We start from the raw sequence: 25,534 nt of genomic DNA, 5'->3' as shown, positions 1-25,534 counted from the left end.
TAATTCATAAAATATTACTGATGAAACTAGAAAATTTGGGAATTCGCGGAATCGCCCTTAAACTGTTTCAGACTTATCTCGAGGATCGCTATCAAGCAACTATTTTAACAACTTACAATAAAACTACAAAAAGCATTGAAACTGTTCAATCTAAGCTTCAAAAAGTAAATCTCGGTGTACCACAAGGTAGCATATTAGGTCCTGCTCTCTTTTTGATCTATGTCAATGATCTGTTTAACGTCACCAAACATCTGTGTGTTATGTTCGCAGATGATGCTACTGTCTTTTTCTCAGGTAAAAATTTAAATAAAGTAGATTTTGAAAATGAAATTAATAAATCCTTAAAATTAATGATAACGTCTCTCAAGTCTATTAATCTTTCGGTAAATTTATCTAAAACTAAAATACTACATTTAAGAAATTATAAAACTTCTCCACTTAACTTAAACATAACATGTGATAATATTAAAGTAGAAGAAGTAGACAACGTAAATTTTCTTGGCATAAAAATTGACCCACATTTAAGTTGGAAACTACATGTAGACAAAATTAATAAGAAAATATCTAGCTACTGTTATGTACTCTCGTTACTATCGAGATCAACATCAGTATGTGTAACAAAGAATGCGTATTTTGGTTACGTGTATCCTTTGCTTTTATACGGCATAGTTTTTTGGGGCAATGCAACTAATATTCAAGAAACATTTGTACTTCAAAAGCAATGTATTCGCATAATATATAGTTTGAAAAACCGAGAAAGCCTAAGAAGTATATTTAAAGAAAAAAGAATTTTAACGCTGACTTGCATTTATATTTTGGAGTTATGTCTGTTCACAAAAAGTAATCATCATTATTTTCAACCTAAATCTGCTGAGAGCCGTAACTTACGTCCTTTTCACCAACATGACCTTAAATTACCTAACATAAAAAGTCAAATATATTACAAAAGTGCATATGTCACTGCTATAAGAGTTTTTAACCATTTGCCAATTAAGATAAAATCTATGAACGGTAAAGTTTTTAAAATAAATCTAAAAAACTGGTTGTTAGACCAAGCCTTCTACTCGATGCATGATTTTTTTAACTATAAAAAAACTAAATAGTGGCAATAGATACGGACTTGACCGACCCGCAAGCAAATTCTTGTTAACATTGCAATTCACTTATCAAAAAAAAAGGCGTCTGTGTTTTACACTTATTAACTATATTATTATTATTGTTGTTGATAGACGTTCCCAAGTTCTTGCTCTTGTTGTATTTGTTCTGTTTTTTGTTTCTTTACCTCATTCTATTACACAAAAATATACCTCATCATTATCATCATATTGCACGCCCGAAGGGGTATCTAACTGTTGTAGCTGTTTATAAATGTTTGTAACTTTATAACAATGTAATACAGTTTGCAATAAATGAATTATTATTATTATTTATTAGACTACCCCGACATCAGATAAATTCAGAACTTTAAAATTTTCATTTTCATTCATGGATGTCTTAAAAAAAATTTTATATGGTTCATTTCTGACAAAACGCATCCAACATATTCTTAACCAGTTTACTGATTCTCCATCAGAATTTTTTACTCTTTTAAAAATTGCGTCTTCTAATAATTTTATCGCTACAAAATCTTCCTGTCTCATTTCATTTAGAATAAAATTATTACCCTTCCGACACTTTTTATTAATCTTGTAATAATCTTGGGGAACGTACAGTAAATTATTTTTTTAATACCATTTCTACCACGGCAAAATCTCTATCAATTGGTAAAAACGAATGTCCTGATATTAAAAAATGATGATCTATAATTTCTACATTATTATCCAAAGCTTGGACAATTTTCAACCACATTAAAGCTACTTTAATGTTTCTATTTTGCCCAGTGCACATGTCACTGTAAGCTATGATGTGTTTTTCACTTCTTAATTTTTTAATATGTTTTAAGATGCATGAAACAATAACTTGATGTAACTATAAATGGAGTTGGGCCACTTTCAAACTACACGGCTCAGTTGTTCAATTAATTCGGAAAACTTATGTGTAAAAATGTATCGTATTTTCTCTGAATATAAGCAATCTGAAGTGCTTCACTGATAAATAACATGAAGTTGTACATGTAACAATGGCAACTGGCAAAAAAATGAAAAACGGAGTTAGGTCACTTAGGTCAAAATAAACGGTTCATATTTTGATCAGTTTCTTCCTTTTCATTGATAACTGTATTTCATTAATATCTATACATAAACGCTGGTTACATATTTTACATAACGTTATAGAAACGACATTATTATTTCAGTCTGGGACACTTGACGATGCATTCCAACACAATGGTAAAAAACCTTTGGAACGATATCAGACACGACGGCCCCACCTATATTGCAGCGAAGCCCGAACTCACACGTAAGTTACCACTTAGCTCAAATTATATGCAATTTACATACGTCTAACAGAGGCAAGTGGAGATGTGAAGCAAACGTGTAACCGATTAAGAAATGTTAACTCGATATAGTGGATTCGTTTCCGTGGCGCGTGCGCATCGCGGACGTGTCGTGCTATACGCTGGAGGCGCGGCGTGCTACGGACGGAGTTCGCGGCGCGCTAAAAGACACGCGCAGCACCGCCCCGCGCGCCCTCCTCGGTCTCCTCACCACCACCGTCACCCTCTCCATAGTCACCAAGTCTCTGTCCGTGCGGCTTCCCACCCCCACGCAACGCACGCCGCACGTCGCCCACGACGAGGTAACGCATACGAACCACTCGCTGCCGCATTCAGAGGTGTTGATTGCTCTTACATTATTACATATCGACGCTGGAAAGCGTAAACGCTGTAACCCCGAAATTATGAAATTTACAGGAGAGCCAAAAAATGATAACTCGTGAGCTGATACGCCTACAAGCATGCGGTATTTAGCAATGTTGTGTAGTTTGTGCTAACCTATAATAAAATCAGAGCTGGGCATTAACTCGTTAATCCGTTAATCGTTAATTAACGAAGTTAACTTTTTGCTAAACGGATTAACTTTTAAGTTAACTTCAAAAAGTGTTAACGCTTTTGTTAACTTCCGTTAAACTCAACTTCCGTTAATAAAAGTCCGTTAATCGTTAAATTAGAAACTTGGAGACGTGCTGTCATTTTGTTTAAATTACGCGGCACGCCACGCTCGTAAGTTCAACTATGTTGAGCGACTGTCGGGGATTTGAATGGTGAACGAACGAATTGATAATTGATATATGTGAAGTTCGTGTGCAAGTGTGATGCATCAGAGCGTCCGGGAAAGACGTGACCAACAGGACAAAATCAAAAGAAGGTTCGAAATAGTATATTTCATTACGAGTATATAAAAGCACGAGTATTTAATAGCCCACATCAGGAACGCTCTTCGTCCCTGCAATACGCAAATTTTTGAGCAACTGTATTAAAACACTTTTTTACTCGTACTTTTTCTTAAGCTTTTCCAAACTCGTGCGTTCTCTTTCCCAACTGTCAAAATATGTCTTTTAAAAAGAAAAAACCAACCACGAAGTTTTTACAAAAAAAGCATCATTGAAGTTTTTATGATTCATGCAAATATTTCTAAAAAGAAGCTCCTAATTTGTTACAATATCAGATGTTTACACTCCTACGAAACGTGTGTCCGGAATTTGGACGACTCAACAACAAACAGCGGAACGAACGAATACTACAGAACTCAAACGACCTCAAGAACGCAAAGAAAACCAACCAAACATATACCAAAGTATCAGCAATACGCGGGAAGTATATTACTAGCAAGACAAATTTTTAACCATCGCGATTTAACAGACATACAGCGCCATCTATTGTGCTGTAGCGGAAACGGCGCCAACATTCCGCCCACCAAGAACCTTGTTCTTTCCGCCCACCATGAGGTATTCGTGAGCGTATTCGTGTAATTTAATATCTCTAGGTAACAAAATAATTTTGTTGATAGGCCTTGTTAAGATAGATGATTTACATTTCAATTAAACCACCCTAACAGCCTTGTCAGGTCCGGGAATCAGTTCTAGTATACGCGCCAACAACCATTTGGCTGGAGGTAAGTCGTTTTCTTTTATAATCACCAATTGACCTACATCTGGAGAAATTGAAGATTTTTGCCACTTTTGTCTTCTCTGTAGTCCTTGCAGATACTCTGTTGACCAGCGTTTCCAAAAGTGTTGCGTCATTTTTTGTACTAAGGTCCATCTATCTAATGCGCTTAATCTTGTATTCTCATGGTCTGGTTCAGGAATTATCATAGTTGCCTCACCAATGAGGAAATGAGCTGGCGTTAGTGGAAACAAATCATCTGGATTATCATTTAGTTGACAGATGGGTCTAGAATTTAAGCACGCTTCGACCTGTGATAGCAGAGTTGTCATCTCTTCAAATGTCAACGTTGAGTTTCCAACGACCTTAACAAGATGAGTTTTGGCACTTTTGACCGCAGCCTCCCAAAGGCCACCAAAATTGGGGGCTCTCGGTGGAATAAAGTGCCAGATAGTGCCTTCATTCGCTAATAACTCAACTATATCTTTCATACCGCTTGAACAACGAATGTTAGCGTTATCCTTTAACTCCTTTGCGGCCCCTACGAAGTTTAATCCATTGTCACTCCAAACATCTGAACAATGTCCTCTTCTGGATATGAATCTCTTGAAAGCTGCAATAAAGCCTTTACTGGTAAGATCACTTACAACTTCAAGATGTACTGCTTTTGTTTTCATACAAATGAAAAGACAAATGTATCCCTTAAATGCTTTATGGCCTCTACCCTTAGATGTACGCAACTGTATTGGACCAGCGAAGTCGACGACTGAAGTCTTGAACGGTCTGCCAGGTGTGATACGAACAGAAGGAAGTTCACCCATTTTTGGCTGTAGAACCATTCCTTTATGTCTCACACATACTACGCATTCTCTTACACACTTCTTCACTAACGGTTTTAATCCTATAATCCAATATTGGTTTTGCAAGAAATTTGTCATTAATCTATTTCCACCATGAAGCAATTTAATGTGAGCATCTCTGACAACCAGTGTAGTAAGGTGGTTGTGTTTGGGTAAAAGTATAGGATGTTTTATTTCTGAACCTATAGTAGCGCCTTGTAATCGTCCTCCGACTCTAAGTATCTGATTTTCGTCTAAATAAGGAGATAATGTCTTTAGTTTACTTCTTTTCTTCACCATACCGCTCTGTCTTTGACATAGTTTTATACACATTTGCATTGTTTCGTTTAATTCTTTAGTACTAAGGTAATCTGTGTATTGTTTTTCAGGTTTCAAAAGAAGGAATCGCCGACAATAGGTAAGTACTCTCTTCATTCTATTCAAAGTTGAAAATCGTTCATAAATGGGTTTTGCTTCTAGTTCGCACAGAAATGTTTTAACCCTTTGTTTTCTTTCTTCTAAAGTTGTAGTGTATGAGGCATTTGTTTGTTTATATTTATATGTTTCTTTTAGCCAGGTTGGGCCTTGCCACCACAGTGATGAAGCAACAAGATCATCAGCTTGTATACCCCTCGAAGCTAGGTCTGCAGGATTGTCCCTTGAAGTAACAAACCGCCAAGCAGAATTGTCCAATAAGGTTTGTATTTCCGTGACTCGATTGGCCACAAAAGTTTGCCATTTAATAGGTTGTCCTTCTATCCAAGCTAATGTAACCGTAGAATCAGTGTATGCAAAAACCTGCCCCATTGGAATTTTCAAATGGATTGCGGCTTGATAAAGCATTTTAGCCAAAAGAAGAGGGTTGAAATATACATTATTGACGGTCGAATTGGCGATTGTAGCTTTTATGGCGAACACAATTATATCTAAGGACTTACTATCCAAAGTTTAAAGTTGCGGAGAGAGGAGTTTTTATTAAATAAAATCGTACTTAGGTTAGTTATTTTCACTACTTTTGATGTAACTTTGACAGTTTTATTTTATAAGTGGTCAAAGGTTTTTATTTTATACAGCCACAGCCATAAGTCATGTATGCTACTAAAATAAATAAAAAAAAGACATATTTATTTTAATTCTTATTGCGAAATATTATCTTAAATTGATTAAAAATAATAAAAAACTGACATTTGTTTGTAATTTATTTATTATTTACTAAAATAAATTAAAAAAAAAGACAAATTTATTTTAATTTTTTTTTGCGAAATATTATCTTAAATTGATTAAAAATAACAAAAAAACATATGAAATAGGCAGAATTTGATTCCCTAACAAAAGAAATTTGCAACGTCTCCGGCGCTATGGGATGAGCAGCCCCTCCGCCCTAGCGTAACAAGGCGCGGGTGCCTATTAATCCCCCTCCGCGCCTCCGGCTTTTCATAAACACTCTAGGGGTAGGGCAGAAAGTACCACGTGGTGTCGGGGTTGACTGATTCGGTTCTGTGACTCATATCCAACCTTACAATACAAATTTTCAAAGAATTTACTACCGTTAATGTGACTTACAACAATTCCTCCGTGTACGGATTTTTTCGTCGTACTGATGACCCAGAAGATATTCCGGGTATCATCACCTCAGCTTCACCTGATTCTAAATCCCGAGGATTCGGAGACGCCATAACAGTAACAGACATAACATAAAAGTATGTTTAAATCTCAACTGAATAACCATAACAGATAATGCCAAAGAGTATGTAAACATTTCGCTAGTATACTATGAAATGGGTACATACTCTTTGCTACTTCGTAGTTTTGCGTTCCGTGTCTTCAAAATTATGAAATAAGTAAACAATATAAATGTCAGATTTTTATTATTTTTAATCAATTTAAGATAACATTTCGAAATAAAAATTAAAATAAATAATATGTTTGGTTTAAAAAAACTTTAATCGAATTAAATAGAGTATTTTTTTTAATTTATTTTAGTAGCATACATGACTTACGGCTGTATAAAATAAAAACCTTTGACCACTTATAAAATAAAACTGTCAAAGTTACATAAAAAGTAGTGAAAATAACTAACCTAAGTACGATTTTATTTAATAAAAACTCCTCTCTCCGCAACTTTAAACTTTGGATAGTAAGTCCTTAGATATAATTGTGTTCGCCATAAAAGCTACAATCGCCAACTCGACCGTCAATAATGTATATTTTAGCCCAACAATCATTACCCGCTACCCCCTTGGCTCATGTTCGATCCCCCTTACTACGAACCCAAGACGCAGGAAGAAGCTCCGCTTGATCTTTCCGTGAAATCGGAGCAGCCAAAGGTGGAAAAGGAGCCGGGTGGATACAGTTGCGCTACTTGCGGCCAGACTTTCGCCCTTCACGATAGACTCGCTAAGCACATCGCTTCCCGACACGCGGACAAAACTCCGGAATCGGCGCGCGCTTATGAGTGCGAGATCTGCCGGCGGCGATTCGCTCGCTCCGATATGCTGACGCGGCACGCCCGCCTGCACACCGGCATCAAGCCATACTCGTGCTCAGCGTGCGGGCAGGTGTTCTCGCGCTCTGATCACTTAGCGACGCACCAGCGCACACACACCGGCGAGAAGCCGTACCGTTGCCCAGTCTGCCCGTACGCCGCTTGCCGGCGCGACATGATCACCCGCCACATGCGGACACACTCGCGCCCGCACTGTCGCTCTCAGCCACGTCCTCAGCCCGCTGAAATCTGAAAGCGCTTTCAACACCCTGCCAAGGGCAACACTCAACTATACAAATAGAGACCAATCGTTCATCGATTCTACAGTGTTTGTTATACAAAGTTAGATGTAAGTTATCTTAACAAAATTCAGTTTCATTTTTAGATAGGTTCGTTCCTTTTTCTTCTATAACCAAATTACATTTACCTCGATTGTTTTTCTATGGGTACTTAGAATTTAGAAGTCTATTTAATTTTTTATTAATCAGGACTTGACTGAGTATTAATGTCAAGCAAATTTTTTCATTTCAAAAATATTGCGAATAAGTTATAATTGGGTTTGTGTTTTTACAATTGTAGGACGACGGACCGCGGAGAGGACACGGCCTATATACCATGGGTAAGAATGACATATCACATTGCAACATGCAGAGCTTTATTTAATAAACAAGAATAGACTTTAATTACTTTATGCCTTTACGCGAATTTCGACTTTTCTACACATTATTTTGCCTGCTGTGCGCAATGCGATGTGTCTGTAAATGTTAAATGAATAGCATTTTTAGATATGAATATTAGTATGAAATGTTAGTTCACGGCTATGCGTTTAACTTTATTTAGTTAAGTATATGACTGTTACTAGTGTTTGCACTATGTTAACGTGTTAAGTGTAAACAATTAAGTATTTCTGATGTATCACCGACAAATCGTGTAAGCCGCCCATTTGTTATTTGACTCAGCAAATCGCATTCACCGATTAATGTGTTATTACTATTATATTTGGACACTTTGTAAAGGTGACACTTTATTGGCTGTCTTTTGCTGCAGACAATAAAGAATTTAATCGGGTACTTGTGGGCACTGACAACGGTGCATCTAGGGTTGCCAGGTCGCCAAACCTAATACCCGGACAGACCAGCCAGTTTGGCCGGACATTTGGGTAGAAAGGCCGGACACGACCGTCAGTCGACTTCTCGTCGCCGGCGCTCGGCCACTCTCGTTTACGAAATGTAAAAAGCCTAACAAAAGCCGGACAACCCGGACACCGTTTATTTTTGGCCGGACACGCAATCAAAAAGCCTACCTATTTCCAGCTTTATCCGGACGCCTGGCAACGCTAGGTGCAATTACCAATAAATGTGACCTTTCCATTTTGCAGATAAATAATCTTTGTGAATGATTTAACGTTGGTTTCTGAGGCCAAAATCTCTGTATAAAATATGTAATTATCCCTGTAATTGATAAATCTTTGATAAAATAGAGATGACAATATGATTTAAACGGGGATTATAGCTTTAGAAACCCACGGTTAACCAATTTGCCGAGTTTTTGCGATTAGCCAAGACTAATCCCAATTATAATTAAATAATACACAATTCGTGACAGAGTCGTGTAATTTTTGTAAATATACTGTACTTAATTATGACTGGTATGTAGGATTTTCGTATACGTAATGAAATTGCCATCTTCCCTATTTTATGGGATATGCAAAAACTGAGACAATTTAAAAGAGAGGCGATCGATAATGTGTGTGGCCACACGGCATTCGGAATGTCACCTTTTTGATACAATTATTTTTTGTAACTTAAACAATAAATAAATGGAATGAAAGAAAAAGTAGTTGTAGTTTTACGTGTACATATATATATAAATATATATTGGTTTTCTGTTGAATGTCACACTTTGATAATGTTATTATTGATATTTGCTTAATGGAAGCTTGTTTTTGTCCGGCTTATTTGAGGGCAGTTTTTTGTGGAGGGTAACACGTGGTTTATGCACATATATGTGTACAGCGGAGGAAATAAATTTCCTCCCATTGCTCACAATGTAATTAGATTGAAAACTTGTTGTGTAATCATAGAAACTTGCTAGATTATTGCTCATATGGTGACAACGAACTTAATTATTTTATTTGATCAAAACTTTGATAGCACTTTACTTGATTTTGTAAGGAAGCGGAGTTATTTCTGTAAGTGGAATAGCGCTAGCGAATGCCAGAAATCATAGACAAAATAACATTCGATTACACATCGTTAGCAGAACTGACAAAATGTGTATATATATATTTATATATATAAATAAATATATAACTTATTTAATTTTTTTGTCAGTTCATTACATTTTATCGCTTTGATCGCTAAACGTATGTTACTTTGTCTGGGAGGCATTATGACCTGTTTATAGCCTAGACGTCTTAAATGTTTGTCAAGTGTGAATTAGGGTTCGTTCAATAATCACGTGAAGCTGAATAACGAACTATCACGAGGAGGGAGGGGGCGTTAAAATAATATATCACGTGTATTTATTTACTGACTGATTATGTAAATTAATTATTTATACTATAATATACACGTGACTATAAAATCTCACCATTTTTCACTAGAGATAGGGTGGGGGTCAAAAAGTTGCTATAAAAACATCACGTGATTAATGGATGACTCCTTATTAGTTTTCCCGTAGTGTCGTAGTTGTGTTGTCAGTCGGACTTTTTTTAATTAATTTATTGATTAATTTAATATATTTATTTAACATGTTATAACTTAACGAATTATAATGTTTTAGGTACTCTTCAGTTATATGCATGTTAAATGAAATTGAAATATACAAGAATTGTGTTTATATAGATAAGATTTATTAATACTGTGATAATTTTGTGTTTCAATAAAGCCATGTTGCAACCATATTTACTGATATATTTAAATAACATATTTAAGATGTGTATAAAAATCATCAACACCCTCCTAACAGATTATTGCTACAACCAGTACCGGGGTTAGAGTAAGGCGCAATTGCGCGACCGCCACAAAAAGTACACCACATGTCTGCGAATGACACAGTCTTACGTAACCCACCATACTAAAAAGGGGGGCGTAGAAATCTCGCCCAAGGCGCAGGTAGCATTATTACCGGCCCTAACTAATCCCTCATACATAGGTGAAGGAATGCGTAGGCAGTGTGTTCGGTCACCCACGGCCCCTAACTCCAAGGGGTCTCGCGCCTTGGAGTTATAAAAATATTGAGCAAAAATTAATTTAAAAAAAAATAGCCGACTTCAAAACAAAAAAAACTATCTCAAACAAAATGCGCTTAAAAGTAACTTAAAAAAAACAATTTCAAACAAAATGCACTCAAAAGTAACGTAAAAAAACAATTTCAAACAAAATTCATTCAAAAGTACCATAAAAAACAATCTCAAACAAAATACACTAAAAAGAAACAAAATAATGTCATGAAAACTTCTTTCTTTCTTTCTTCTCTCTTTCAAAAACCCTCTAAACTCTAAAGAAAGTTCTCTTCTTTCTTGTAACATGTCTATATTGTATAATTATTGTTATTTCGCAGTCGGTGTCGGCCGAAGTAAATAGGTGACATTTTATATTTGAGATGTATTAGACATACTTACGTTTATGTCCCTACTTAGGCCGAAACCGACTCCAAAATAACAATAATTATACAATATAGACATGTTACAAGAAAGAAGAGAACTTTCTTTAGAGTTTAGAGGGTTTTTGAAAGAGAGAAGAAAGAAAGAAAGAAGTTTTCATGACATTATTTTGTTTCTTTTTAGTGTATTTTGTTTGAGATTGTTTTTTATGGTACTTTTGAATGAATTTTGTTTGAAATTGTTTTTTTACGTTACTTTTGAGTGCATTTTGTTTGAAATTGTTTTTTTTAAGTTACTTTTAAGCGCATTTTGTTTGAGATAGTTTTTTTTGTTTTGAAGTCGGCTATTTTTTTTTCTTAAAATGTTTGTTTTATTTCTCAATTTTTAGTGAATTTGAAGTTTAATTACAAATTTCCTTAATACGTATAAGGACATAAATAAGACAAATAAAGAAAAGGACTTTCCTATTTAATATGTGTGTACTTCAATTCAAAAACTAATTTAGAATACACCAGATAACCACTTATCCTTTAAACAATGAAATAATTATCAAAATCGGTATACAAATTGAAAATTAACGAACTAATACATCGTAGCGTGCCTTTAATTTTGTCCAGCCGCGCGCCGCACTAGCATTATTCGAATGCGCGTAGTTTTTAATAATTTAATATCTTCCAAACTATTGATCAGAATTACTTAGTTTAAAGGCTAATGTAATCTGCATTTAATACTCTAGCCATCAAACATATTTATTTGGATAAGGATTCATATCGAATATAATATAATAGCGCCGTAAGCTTACGACGTTGTTTTTCGTGTGCAATTTAATCGAAGTTTGTTCATAATAACATGGTTTTTGTGCGACATCCATAGATGATAGATATATGCCACCTGAGACTTTTATTTAGCAAATTTAAGGATCTATAATTACTCGATACATCATTTTAATGTAGGTCATATAGTTTGACCTACGTAAGCCCAGAAAGCAAATTTGTGCTATTCATTGTAACGCGATGTAGCATTTTTCGTTTCCGCGTAATTTTATTCTTACGATATCTCCTAAACTATTAGACAGAATGATATAGTTTCAATTGCAAATATAATCTACATTAAATTCTCTTGATAATGAACATATTTATTTACATAAGGGTTAATACTGAACTTGAATAATAGCGTCGGAAATAGGGCATGAATTTAATTAATGTTTCTAAAGAAAAAAATGGTTATTGTGAGAAAACTATAAAAGATAGATATATGCTATCGCGGACTTTTATTTAGCACATTTAAAGAGCTACAATTCGCCATACATCATTTTTATGTAGGTCCTATAGTTTAGCCTACGTAAGCGCTGAAAGCAAAAATGTCCCTAATTTCCGCAACAAATTTTGAAGCTATATTCAAAATCTACTAGTCTTCTAGTTATTTAAAAAAAAAAAACAAAAAAATGGGACCCACCTGCAAGCACTTCCTTTCGATTAAAATAATTTTTATCAAAATCGGACCACCAGGGGCCGAGTTTCGCGGTAACACACATAAAAAAAAAAAAAAAAAAAAAAAATACAGTCGAATTGATAACCTCCTTCTTTTTGAAGTCGGCTAAAAAGAGTTTAATATACAAGATCTCTATTATGGAGGATTAAAATTTATATAAGAACTTAAAATCTCCAAATTGAACATTTTAATTGACACATTTTTAAACACTACTTCAGATAAACTGACACTAAAAGTTAAGTGATGCTTACTACTACTAACTGATAAAAGATCCTGTAAACAGTTTCTTTTACATGATTCCGATGTTCATCATCATCATCAGCTCACTATACGTCCCCACCGAGGGGCTCGGAGCCTACCCCAAGTTAGAGGTGACTAGGCCATAGTCAACCACGCTGGCCAAGTGCGGGTTGGTTGACTTCACACATATCATTGAACTTCTTCTCAGATATGTGCAGGTTGCATCACGATGTTTTCCTTCACCGTAAGAACGTACATATGTAAATCGAAAATCGATTTTTATTCTGAGTAAAGTTAACGTTCCCGAAAACTCCGCAACTGCCGATTTCAATCGATACATTTTTTTACTCCTGTAAGTAGCGATTAAAACAAAGACTAAATGTTATGCGAGGTTTACTACATTATATTTATATGCATGTAAATAGAACCCAAATTGGTTAAGCTTTTTTATAAATTAGCGCTCATAAACACACAGACGAATAGACAAAATTCTTACAATCAATTTTGAGTTCAATTATGATGTAACCGGGACCTAACCTAATGTTATACTTGCAAAAACGGTAATTTTGTGGGTCCGCGAAGCTTTATTCCTTGTCATTATTTATAAAATATAATTTTTTTTAAATATATTACGGCGACGAAGGGGGCTTACAACAGTCTGTATATCAATCACTGGAAAGACAGCTCCACTTTACGAAAGAAATCTGATTAGCGATCGTCAGTACGGTTTCCGACAACGTCGCTCAGCTGGTGATCTTCTTGCGTACCTCACGCATCGATGGTCGGAGGCGATCGAGGGCAAGGGGGAGGCCCTGGCGGTTAGTTTGGACGTGGCCAAGGCCTTTGATCGGGTATGGCACAGAGCACTTCTCTCGAAGCTGCCTTCCTACGGGCTGCCCGAGAAACTACGCGCCTGGATTGCCAGCTTTTTGGAGGGTCGTAGCATCAAGGTCGTTGTTGACGGTGCGTGCTCTGACCCCAAACCAATTAATGCTGGTGTCCCACAGGGCTGTGTACTGTCGCCCACCCTGTTTCTTCTGCATATCAATGACATGCTGCAAATTAGCAACATCCATTGTTATGCAGACGATAGCACGGGTGATGCATTGTACACGGCCCGCGCTAACGTTTCTCGGGCTACTGCCGATGAGAACCGGACCAAACTTGTGTCTGAACTGGAGACCCTACTGGGTGAAGTTTCGGATTGGGGTCGACGAAATATCGTTGATTTCAATCCAAAAAAGACACAAGTATGCGCCATTACCGCTAAAAAACAACCCTTTGTCGTGGATCTTCGTTTCGAGGGCACTCCCCTGGTTGCCTCAGCCAGTATCAGTATTCTCGGCGTTGACATATCGAACGACGTTCAGTTTCGCGGTCATTTGGAAGACAAGGCCAAGCTGGCCTCCAAAAAACTGGGTGTGCTCGGCAGAGCGAAGCAGTATTTCCAACCGGGCCATCGCCTTCAGCTGTATAAGGCGCAAGTTCGGCCCCACATGGAATACTGCTCGCATCTCTGGGCGGGAGCACCCCAGTACCAGCTTCTTCCATTTGACCGCATTCAACGGAGAGCGGTTCGAATCGTCAACGACCGAGTTCTTACTGATCGGCTCGACACTCTGGCGTTGCGGAGGGACGTTAGTTCCCTCTGCATTTTCTACCGTATTTACCACGGGGAGTGCTCAGAAGAGTTGTTTGGAACAATTCCTGCCGCCGAGTTCCGTCATCGGACGACCCGACAGACCGCCAAGTTCCATCCACACCACCTCGATGGCTGGCAATCCACAACCGTGCGGTTTTCGCGTAGCTTTCTACCGCGTACCGCCGCGTTGTGGAATGGTCTGTCCTCGGCGGTATTTCCAAACCGCTACGACTTAGGGTCCTTCAAGAAGCGAGCGTATCAAGTTCTCAAAGGCCGGCAACGCATCTGCGATTCCTCTGGTATTGCAGATGTCCATGGGCGTCGATGAACACCTTGGTTTTCTCGTTGCTCGTTTGCCCCTTTCTCTTATAAAAAAAAAAAAAATAGATATTAAAGTAAAATAAATGTTCGTTTGCTAATTGAGCCTAGTGGAAGATAACCCGCCCAGAATTTGATATTCTGCTCTTGCTACACCACTGACCGCACACATAACTTTCTTAGTCTTTTTGGGCTGCATTTATAAGCTCTTTGGGCATACGACAAGATCAAGAGCCTAAAGCTTAAAAATGGGCCGGGACACACTGCTGATGCATTGCCGTGGCCGTGGCAAAGATTACGTATTTTAAATACCTAGGTACCAAGCAGCAGTAAATTCATACCAACAACTAGAACACCATTTCCGTAAACCTATCTTATAATTCTGCTACTGTGACACTCGTATTAATTAATACATATGATATTCACACCTTTCATTCCTTTTGACATAAAAGTAACTACAATATGTATTAATACAAATGTCACGACGGTGGAATAATATAATCAAACAGGATTAACCATAAACCGTTGATTCCAAGTTCTATGAGAACGACCATCAAAAATCGTAAAGCTTCATAACCGATTTTACCCAACATACCTAGTCCATTGTCAAATTGTCCAACTAGACCAACTTTTATACACTCTTTGCTAGACAAAAGCTATAGACAATGTAAAAAAAAACATATGATCTGGCAACATTTTAACTTCCTCTATGCTTTACCTACTTTTTGCTGGTTGTTTAGAGATGGGTCGATGACGAGTTTATTCCGCAACGAAACATTAATTTGATTGAACTCGTTGATCAACTGGTTGACAAAATTAACTAAAAGTACTTAGAGAAAGAGAAGAAAAAAATCCAGGCAGAAAAAATTAAGACAGTTCTATTTGTATTATAAATTAAAAATAAAACACAAGAAACTATAGTTTCCAAGTTCTAAAAGATTTTCTGTCAGCAATCGAAAACGATATGTTTTTGAAAATCAAGTTGTCAAATTAATCAACTTATGATATTATACCTGGTTCAAATCCAAATACTTAACCATAGATAAAAAGTATTTCACGCATAAACTCGAAAATTCCATAATAGTTATTACTGATAAAACACTTTTTCCAAAATAATTATAAAATAAATGAAAAAAAGATATATAATTAATAAAAAAAAGATTCGGTAAATTTTACAATTTAACCACTGTAGCTCACAATTTTTACAAAATAAATAAAATAGTAGAATAAAGTTATGGCTGCCATTTGTACGATTTGACATTTTGTTTACCTAATTTAGCTTGAAATGAAACGAGGGAGAAACAAGGTACCTTTATATATATATTTTTTTTAAATTAACCAATCGAATAAAAATCGGTTAACCGTTGATACATTTAAAGATCATCAAGTGATGGTTGAACTAGTTCAATGTAACAACGCCCATCACTATTGTCGTTAGTCGTCACGTCCTCATCGTCACCTCACCTCTTCTTTCGTAGTTCTCGCGTCTGCCATCCGCCATTTCGGCGTGACTGTCGCATAATAGATTGATTATGACGCCCTCATTTGGCTCTCATTGAAATTATTGTTACGCCAGGCCAGTGCATAGTGTAATTTCAGGTATAAACTTAATTACCAATTTGTAGATTTTATATACATTAATCGCACATGTTAGCAACGCGTTAGTTTTACCTTCCGTTTGATTAGTGTGTTATGCTATTTTAAAAGCCAGGGCTTCCATAAATGTAAGTGTCGACGTTTTTTCGTCTAAGTAAAATTGCCGATGAAAATAATGTTAAAACATTTATTCCACGTGTTTACGTTCGTTATAGAATGAATTATTTATATAGAGACAGTGAAATATAAAAACTACGAAAAATCTTCGATGGTATTGACGACAGCGCCGTCTGTGAATGTTTTCATCTATTCGTTTTAGATTGGCGCTATTTTCTGATAAACCTGTAATCCTGTGTACAACAGTTATATTTAAGGTAAAATTGTTTTCTGATTGAAATAAAGGCCGTATTTCTTAAGTCAACACATTCAATCCATATAAAATGGCGGACGTAGTTAGATTTACTTTCATGAATAAAATGCATTGATTACAAAGTGTACTATTTATGGTGGCAAAACAAGCCAAAGAAATTCTCTAAAATACCGGTTAAATCATTACCTTCATTATTGTGAAAATGTGCTGATGTAACATTTTTACCTCAATAAATTTCTGGACCATTTTCTCGATCGAACTACAAACGACTATCTTATAACTAAACCGCCACTTTTATGTATATAGTTTAATAGTGGTAAGCTAAGGTAACATAGCTTTTAAATTATAAACATATGAATACCCGCGAAAAACATATAATCCTTTCAGATTGACCACAAACTAAAAATATGAAGGGGCAGGAGGGCCTTCATCAGAAATCATATTGTGCGAGTATAAAAGCGGGTATGTCGGCAGGTGGGCGTGAACAGATTACGAGTCCTTGTTGCAATCGCAGTTGTTTAATAAGGGTTAAGTAACCAAAAATACACAGTGGAATGAACACTGTAGTGTCTAACCAACGCGACATTAACTTAATTAAGCGGTAGATTTAATTTGTTAATTAGATGTTAAGCGATTCGTCGCAAGCGTGGTGCGCGGGCGCCGTCTCGAACAACACTGTTCAATGGCTGCCCTCACAACCATCGACAGTGACGCTTCGCTTGGCTGAAAAAGTCAACCAGTCATTTGACTTTGGCGGATACGCCGTCACGGCCGGACTGACATTCGACCGTCCTCGGGCGATTCTCTGAAACAATGAACTGCAGTTGTACCTATTCCGTTCGGCATCCTGACGGACTACTCATTACAATCCTCATATGATACTTAAGACTTAAGGCGAGCGTCTCGTAACAATTAAGTCAGATGACACCGCCTTGTCACTAAACAGCATGTAGGTTAACTGTTCACAATCGGTACTATTGGACAGGTCAATCCTTTGGTGGATGTGACCCGGACGACAATATTCGTCTTAACACAATCTGCAAGGCATCCAGAACAAGTCGACCAACTTAAAGGGCTCTAACTCGGACGACAATATTCGTCTTACCACAATCTGCAAGGCATCCAGAACAAGTCATCCAACATAAATGGCTCTGACTCGGACGACAATATTCGTCTTACCACAATCTGCAAGGCATCCAGAACAAGTCATCCAACATAAATGGCTCTGACTCGGACGACAATATTCGTCTTACCACAATCTGCAAGGCATCCAGGACAAGTCATCCAACATAAATGGCTCTGACTCGGACGACAATATTCGTCTTACCACAATCTGCAAGGCATCCAGAACAAGTCATCCAACATAAATGGCTCTGACTCGGACGACAATATTCGTCTTACCACAATCTGCAAGGCATCCAGGACAAGTCGACCAACTTAAAGGGCTCTAACTCGGACGACAATAATCGTCTTACCACAATCCGCAAGGCATCCAGAACAAGTCGACCAACTTAAAGGGCTCTAACTCGGACGACAATAATCGTCTTACCACAATCTGCAAGGCATCCAGAACAAGTTATCCAACATAAATGGCTCTGACTCGGACGACAATTTTCGTCTTACCACAACCAAAACATCTCTTATCTGAACTAGAACTTTGCGGTTCATTCTTAATTGTCATGAATGGTTTACGATTATCAGGTCTAACATTAAATTAGGTTTAGTATAGTTGGCTAAGAACGAAACTACACGACGGCGGCGCTGCGAAGAACGGTTACGAGCACGATCACGACCTCGCGTTCTATCACTACCTAATCTCGGATAATGTTTTCGACTATGCACCGAAGATCGTTCACTAATCACTATCACTATCACTAGACGTAGACGTATTCCTATTACGACCGGCACAACGCCTCCTCATGCGAGACTCGTTTGTTCGCAGAGGTGGAGTACCTTTCGACCTGTTACGTGATCTAAACCGGTTACGCATCCCGAGCAAATTTTAATTAAAAACGCAAGAGATTTGATTAACAGCCGTTTGTTTTTTTACCCTCTTATAAAGTAATCTGGAAAGCAGATAGTGGGCTGAAAGGCCTATCCCACTTCTGATGAAGGGGCAGGAGGGCCTTCATCAGAAATCATATTGTGCGAGTATAAAAGCGGGTATGTCGGCAGGTGGGCGTGAACAGATTACGAGTCCTTGTTGCAATCGCAGTTGTTTAATAAGGGTTAAGTAACCAAAAATACACAGTGGAATGAACACTGTAGTGTCTAACCAACGCGACATTAACTTAATTAAGCGGTAGATTTAATTTGTTAATTAGATGTTAAGCGATTCGTCGCAAGCGTGGTGCGCGGGCGCCGTCTCGAACAACACTGTTCAATGGCTGCCCTCACAACCATCGACAGTGACGCTTCGCTTGGCTGAAAAAGTCAACCAGTCATTTGACTTTGGCGGATACGCCGTCAAATATATCTCGCTAATAAGAATTTAGTTTTAAAACAACCTTAAACATTTATCTCTAAAACAAACTGAAAACTTAAGAAGCTAACATTTCATAGTGTTCATAGCAGGGTGTTGAAGATGTGTCAGTTTTATTAAATAATTGTACTTACCAAGGGTTTGCTTGATAACTACTACAAATTTACATAAGGTGCTTTGTTTTGCAGTCATGTCTGTTCCGGAGCCACCCGAGGGGAAAACTCTGTTGCAATCTTTTATAAACAACTTTAATCAACAAAATGAAGCAGGAGTTGCTGCTATGCCAGGTATTAGGAAAGGTTTATTACAATATATTAAAGATTCTCAATTTTTTTTCCTGCAGACCTCAAATAATATTGGATTTGATAACCTCAATTTCTGTTTTCTTTACATACCATCATACCATTTTACAATAAGAAGAATTTTACCTCTGAACCACACTATGAATGCAGTGTGGTTAAGAGGTAATAATTACATATATCTTACAGTAGTTTTCGGACATCTTGGCGGCGGGAGGACACTGTGCAGCACACCGATAACTTTAGGCCGCCAAGATATTTGAAAAGAACTATACTTTCTCTGACAAAACAAACTATAATGCGCAATTATAAAAGTGCCACTGCAGTTGAACTCCACAGTTATTGTATGTCACATCTTTTAGGTACTAGTAATGCGGTTGAGGAAGTTGCAGATTCAGGCATTGCTTACTTTGTGGATGAAGAAGGACGCTACTACTATCAGCCAGCTGATGATGACCAGAATATAGTATCTTTACCAATGGTTACTGATGAGATTGCCGAGGTAGGTAAAATATTATTTTCACACAAATTACAAATTAATTCAAAGAAATAAATTATAATCTTTTTAATTATAGACTAGCCAGGCAAATAGAAAGCTATGTTGCAGAAGCAATTGTGTCAAAGTATCAAAGAGAAATAAAGCTACTAATGATACATTTTCTATTTTCCTGGTCTGGTCATATTGTAATATTTACAATATTGTAATATTTACACTATTTTTATTTGTATCTAATTTGAACTATCACTAATTAATAATGAGTGTACAGTCCGAAGTCCTTAAATTGTTTGTTTGCTCACTTAATGTGTTGTTGATGTTAAGCCAGACGGATTGTTTACAATTCTCATGTGATATCTCTAATTATTGTTGAATATAAACTCCTTCCTCCGAAAATGTAAGTTAGTCCGGTAATGTTGTACTTAGTTGTGTTTAAAATTATAATAAATAAGTAATATCTTCATTCACTGCCGGTTGTCATTCTACCAACCCCTTCAGACCACCCGAACATTACAATATGTACAGTTTTATAAATGATACAATTTAAAAATTTCTTGTTAGGCCATACAAGAGGATGAAGATGAGGATGAAGAAGAAGAAGAAGAACCTGCGATCTTATCAGACTTTAAAGAGTACCAGACAGTAACACTGATGCCCTCGGAAAACAGCTCTGGCGGAGTGAGCTATGTGCTTGTTGTACAGGAAGACCCAAAACAAGTTGTTAACATCAACATTCAGGTAGATCATTTATAAACACTGGTATATTATACTCGTAATTGTTTTGAACTAGGATCATTTTTATGTAAGACATAGGTTGGTGGTAATTAAATTACGTAATTTATTTTAGGGTGAAAAGAATAATGAAGATGTATATAACTTTGAAGAAGAAGATGAAGAGGGTGGTCAAGAGGGCACTGATGATGATAATGAGAAAAGTAATGTGACGACAAGAGGCAAGCACTCGAAATATGTACGCCCGCGGTTCACATGTAATTTTTGCTCATACACCAGCCACAGGCGGTAAGTAATGTAACAATAATCTATATTTTTTAATTGATCACTTTGTCTGAGTTGACTTCCATATATTAATATTATATGTAATATTGTTGATTCTGTGTAAAAGTGATTTTTAACAAATAGTCAAAGTATTTACAATAGATGAGTTTTACTATTCATTTTATAAACCATGATACCAGCAATACATTAGTAAAAATAAAAACAAAAAGATTGCTTCAAAAAATTTTGAATTCTATTGTAGCTCTCACATTTAATACATTGTATGCCACTACCATTTTCATGTATTTGCCTTTTTCAATATTTCTTAATAACAAATTATTAATATCTATTAAAATATCTGTTGTCCAAAATGAAGGTTGTGTATCATTTTAAATCAGGTGAAACATATGCCGGTTTTGCCATTTGTATGTAATTAATGTACATATATTGTTTTTGATGGCAGTATAATGGCGGTTGGAATTTTATTGCAAAATACAATTTACTGCTTGTAGATACTTGCTGCTAAGACATATGAAATCTCATTCGGAAGACAGGCCTCATAAGTGTGAAGTTTGTGAGCGAGGCTTTAAGACTGTTGCCTCACTGCAGAATCACGTAAATATGCATAATGGTGTGAAACCACATGTTTGCAAGTACTGCAACAGTCCTTTCACTACCTCAGGTATGATTGATACTATTTTATATTGTTTTACATTACAAGAATTAAATCAAAACTTAGACACAAAGATTTAGTAATCCTATATATTAAATGTGATGTATAGCGATAGATTAATGTGAATGGTTATTTATTCTAGGTGAATTGGTGCGTCATATCAGATACAGGCATACACATGAAAAACCTCACAAATGTACCGAATGTGATTATGCTTCAGTAGAATTGTCAAAATTACGGCGTCACGTCCGATGCCACACTGGGGAACGTCCCTATCAGGTATGAAATACTTTTCCAAAACACAACACATTAATTTGTGCATCTTTTAAACGACCCTTTACTACAATTCACGTCACCTTTACAAAGTTTTAATTTTATTTTGTGTGTGTTTTAAGAAAACTAATTGTTTTCTTATAGTGTCCGCACTGCACCTACGCTTCTCCGGATACTTTCAAGTTGAAGCGCCATCTGAGAACTCATACTGGAGAAAAACCATATAAATGTGATCACTGCAATTTGTGCTTCACCCAATCCAACTCATTGAAAGCACACAAACTTATACATAATGGTAAGAGTTTTTAGTTTTAATAATTAATTTTAAATATAAATTTATTTTGTTTAACATTTATTAATAAGCAAGTTTTGTTTATAGTGTCTGAGAAGCCAGTTTATGCATGCGAACTGTGCCCAACGAAATGTGGCCGCAAGACTGATCTTCGCATTCACATTCAAAAACTTCACACTTCGGACAAGCCACTGAAATGCAAGATATGCGCAAAAACTTTTCCAGATCGCTATTCCTGCAAAGTACATTATAAGGTATGTGTCTGAAGCGAAACAATGTTTAATGTATAAGTTGAAGCAAACAACAGCTGCATGAATATAAAGTGATGGAAATCTTTACGGACCTATGTGCGTCACTAACATTATTCAATGTATCTACTTTCATACAAGATGGCTCAATATTTATCCCCTTTTTAAAATGAAGTGAATGAGAGGATTGTTAGGGAAACCCATTTGTCTGTCCATCTCTCTATCTAGATCTTACTTTATTATTTTATTGGCTATGCCTATAGTGCACATTATATTTTTGTTGGAAATTTAAGAACTATGGCATCCTTGCCGATGGAACAATTTCCAGCGATTAATATTTCAAATTTGTCAACACAAAGTTCACATACATTAAAAAATACAATAATTCTTGCTAATTTTCAAATCTTCATATTCTCTTGAAGTACTATCTGTTAAGTAATCACGAAAAAAACTAAATCTATAGTTAATAACATGTTAAATTTTAGACTCACGAAGGAGAGAAATGTTTCAAGTGTGAAATCTGCATGTACGCTTCGACCACGATACGACGCCTCAAGTCTCACATGCTGAAACACACTGATGAGAAGCCATTTGTCTGCGACCAATGCGATCAGAGATTCAGGTGATTTCTCTTTACTGTCATTCAAAATAACTCATTGCATACATGGAGTGGTCTATATTACTTCTCTAATTGTTAACAAAAACTAAATTGATAAAAAATGGTTCTGTTCTTTTGTCTAAATACAAATCTTTTATAATAACACAAAATAACGAAGTGTAACAAAACATTTTTTGGATCAAATCAAAAGGATTGAAACATTCAGATAATACTTTTTGCAGGCAAAAGCAGCTACTTCGACGACATCAGAACTTGTATCATAACCCAGACTATGTACCGAAGCCTCCAAAAGAGAAGACGCACACTTGTCACGAGTGTCATCGTACGTTCGCGCACAAAGGCAACCTCATCCGGCACCTCGCGGTCCATGACCCGGAGTCAGGCCACCATGAAAGAGTACTGGCACTAAAACTTGGCCGTCAGAAGAAAGCTAAACGAGTCGATGGACAACTCAAGGTAACATATAAACTACACTTGCGTGTCTTTCTTGTTTTTTTTTTACTTTTCAATATTATGTGGAATTAAAAGTTTATATTTTTTATATTTTACAATGGCTTTGAATAAACGATTTCTTGAAACTGCTAAAATGTTATTATTAATTTGTCTTTCAGGAGGTGCGTGAAGAAGACTCAGACAGTGAGGACAATGATCAGAATTCTGGAATTAAAATGAATGTGAGCGGCAACGAGCTGCAGAGTGAGTATGTGACGGTGTCAGATGGTGACAACCAGCAATATGTTGTGCTGGAAGTGATACATTTAGAGGATGGAACTGAGCAGCAAGTGACTGTTATGGCCCCTGAATACATTGAAGAGGATGAACAAGGTAAGCGCTTATGATCATACATATATAAAAGATTATTCATAACTTTTAAAATGCTCGACTTCATCATAATCTTTAATCGCAGAGTTTAAAATAAATTTAGTAATATAGCCTATGTTAACCAGATAGTGTAGCTTCCCCAAAGTTATGTATAAAAATCAATTCAGTTATTTTGAAGTCTTTTTAATGCAAACAAATAAGTAATCAATCTCTTTATATTAGTACTAAACTACCACTTTAACTTACACTTTAATAAACTTATATATATCTTGAAATATATACATCATTATTTTAAATATAATAATACATCCACGATTGTTTTGTAAGACCAATGCAAGACCGATTATCAAGAATATAGAGATGGTAAAGAATAACAGTACCACTGAAGTATATGGGGATCAGTAACTGCAGCGACAAGAACTTAGTTTTTCTATTTATAATGTTTTCTTACTTATTTTTATTTTTGCTTTATTTTGAATTCATTTTATATTATATTTAATTTTAACAAATTCCTCCCAAGTAGGGTTGGCGACAGGCAGGCGGCCGGCCGTAAAAACTAAAGCCAAAACTTTAAGGTTTTATAACCTTGTGTGCCGACCCCACGTGAGTGGGAAAAGGCCAGGGAGATGATGATGATGAATACATCCACGATTGGTGGACGATCATCACATCAAATAGTTGATATACTAATGAAATGCAATATACACTAACAAACTGCAACTGCCTTGTCCAAAAATAATCTTACTAATATTATAAATGCAAATATTTTTGGCACAGATGTAGAACATAGTCTGGAAGAATACATAGGCTACTTATTAAGTTTTTTTTAATGGCGCGGACGGAGTCGAGGGCGACAGCTACAGTACCAAATAAAACCGAGTTTGACTATTCAACTTTCGGCCATGGATGTATTACATTAAACATTACACAATGTTTTATTTTTATAGTTGAGGAGGAGGAGGAGGAGGAAGAGGAAGAAGAGGAAGAAGATGATGATGATGATTCAGAAGACACAAAGAATAATCAAATACTGCTGCTGCATGAACAAGAAAAGCAAAAGTCAATGGAGAGAACATTAAAGTTGGAGAATGATGTCGACACATGTTTTGGATTTGATGTAAGATAATATATATTTTTTACTTACTATTATATAACTATCACTATATTTATATTAGTGTATTATATTTAATACACAGTTTTAATATAATTATATATAATACAAAGTATTTAATATTTTCAGGAAGATGTCGAGGATGGAGATGATGAAGTTCCTTACGAAGATAAGGTTCTTATAAACTTAGTTTAGAGAAACATAAATTAGATTTAAATGTCTTAAGTATGTTTTTAAATGCACGATATCTCTGTATAATATGTTAAAAAAACAATCCTAGAAATTAGATTCTACACTTTTAGTTCTGAAGTTTGTCTAGTAAACGAAAGAATCATGAGAAAAAATTATGTGGTTAATATATAAAAAAGTTTTAATTCATTGACATCATGGAAAACACAAGATAGTTTATTCAATTTTTAATATTATTAATTTTTCTGCACAGTAACCTGCGGCCCTTAAAATTATTGTTGTGAATTGTGTTGTAAACTCTGAAGTATATATTTTAATTCAATAGGAATGTTTTACTAAACCTTTGCTCATGTTCAATGAAGTTTTCAACAAGATTTAAAGAAAATATGGTTATTTTTTCA

The 25,534-nt window shown here is 36.1% G+C and overlaps 4 protein-coding genes across 4 annotated transcripts; 3 read left to right on the top strand and 1 right to left on the bottom strand.

Moving 5' to 3' along the window:
• The first annotated feature begins 2,297 nt into the window (after window positions 1–2,297).
• Window positions 2,298–3,895, top strand: LOC123723007. Its single transcript, XM_045685551.1, has 3 exons — window positions 2,298–2,397; window positions 2,504–2,736; window positions 3,800–3,895. Exons 1-3 carry the CDS (start codon window positions 2,310–2,312, stop codon window positions 3,893–3,895), a joined length of 417 nt encoding a protein of 138 aa, XP_045541507.1. The 5' UTR covers window positions 2,298–2,309.
• Window positions 3,896–3,978: 83 nt separating this feature from the next.
• LOC123723006 lies at window positions 3,979–4,866 on the bottom strand. The gene has a single exon (XM_045685550.1). The coding sequence runs from the start codon at window positions 4,864–4,866 to the stop codon at window positions 3,979–3,981; it is 888 nt and encodes a 295-aa protein (XP_045541506.1).
• A 1,791-nt stretch (window positions 4,867–6,657) lies between these two features.
• Window positions 6,658–7,974, top strand: LOC106717266 (zinc finger protein 26). The gene is made up of 3 exons (XM_045685549.1): window positions 6,658–6,666; window positions 7,098–7,718; window positions 7,949–7,974. Exons 1-2 carry the CDS (start codon window positions 6,658–6,660, stop codon window positions 7,620–7,622), a joined length of 534 nt encoding a protein of 177 aa, XP_045541505.1. The 3' UTR covers window positions 7,623–7,718; window positions 7,949–7,974.
• Window positions 7,975–16,111: 8,137 nt separating this feature from the next.
• On the top strand, window positions 16,112–25,157 carry LOC106717265 (transcriptional repressor CTCFL). Its single transcript, XM_045685742.1, has 14 exons — window positions 16,112–16,266; window positions 19,304–19,402; window positions 19,777–19,916; window positions 20,472–20,648; window positions 20,758–20,930; window positions 21,419–21,588; window positions 21,722–21,858; window positions 21,997–22,147; window positions 22,232–22,398; window positions 22,878–23,014; window positions 23,233–23,467; window positions 23,623–23,836; window positions 24,781–24,950; window positions 25,074–25,157. The coding sequence occupies exons 2-14, from the start codon at window positions 19,306–19,308 to the stop codon at window positions 25,137–25,139; spliced, it is 2,034 nt and encodes a 677-aa protein (XP_045541698.1). The 5' UTR covers window positions 16,112–16,266; window positions 19,304–19,305; the 3' UTR covers window positions 25,140–25,157.
• Window positions 25,158–25,534: the final 377 nt, after the last annotated feature.

This window comes from Papilio machaon, chromosome W, assembly GCF_912999745.1.
Source record: "Papilio machaon chromosome W, ilPapMach1.1, whole genome shotgun sequence".
In the NCBI taxonomy this organism is placed as follows: domain Eukaryota; kingdom Metazoa; phylum Arthropoda; class Insecta; order Lepidoptera; family Papilionidae; genus Papilio; species Papilio machaon.
This window is presented reverse-complemented; position numbering and strand designations above follow the sequence as displayed.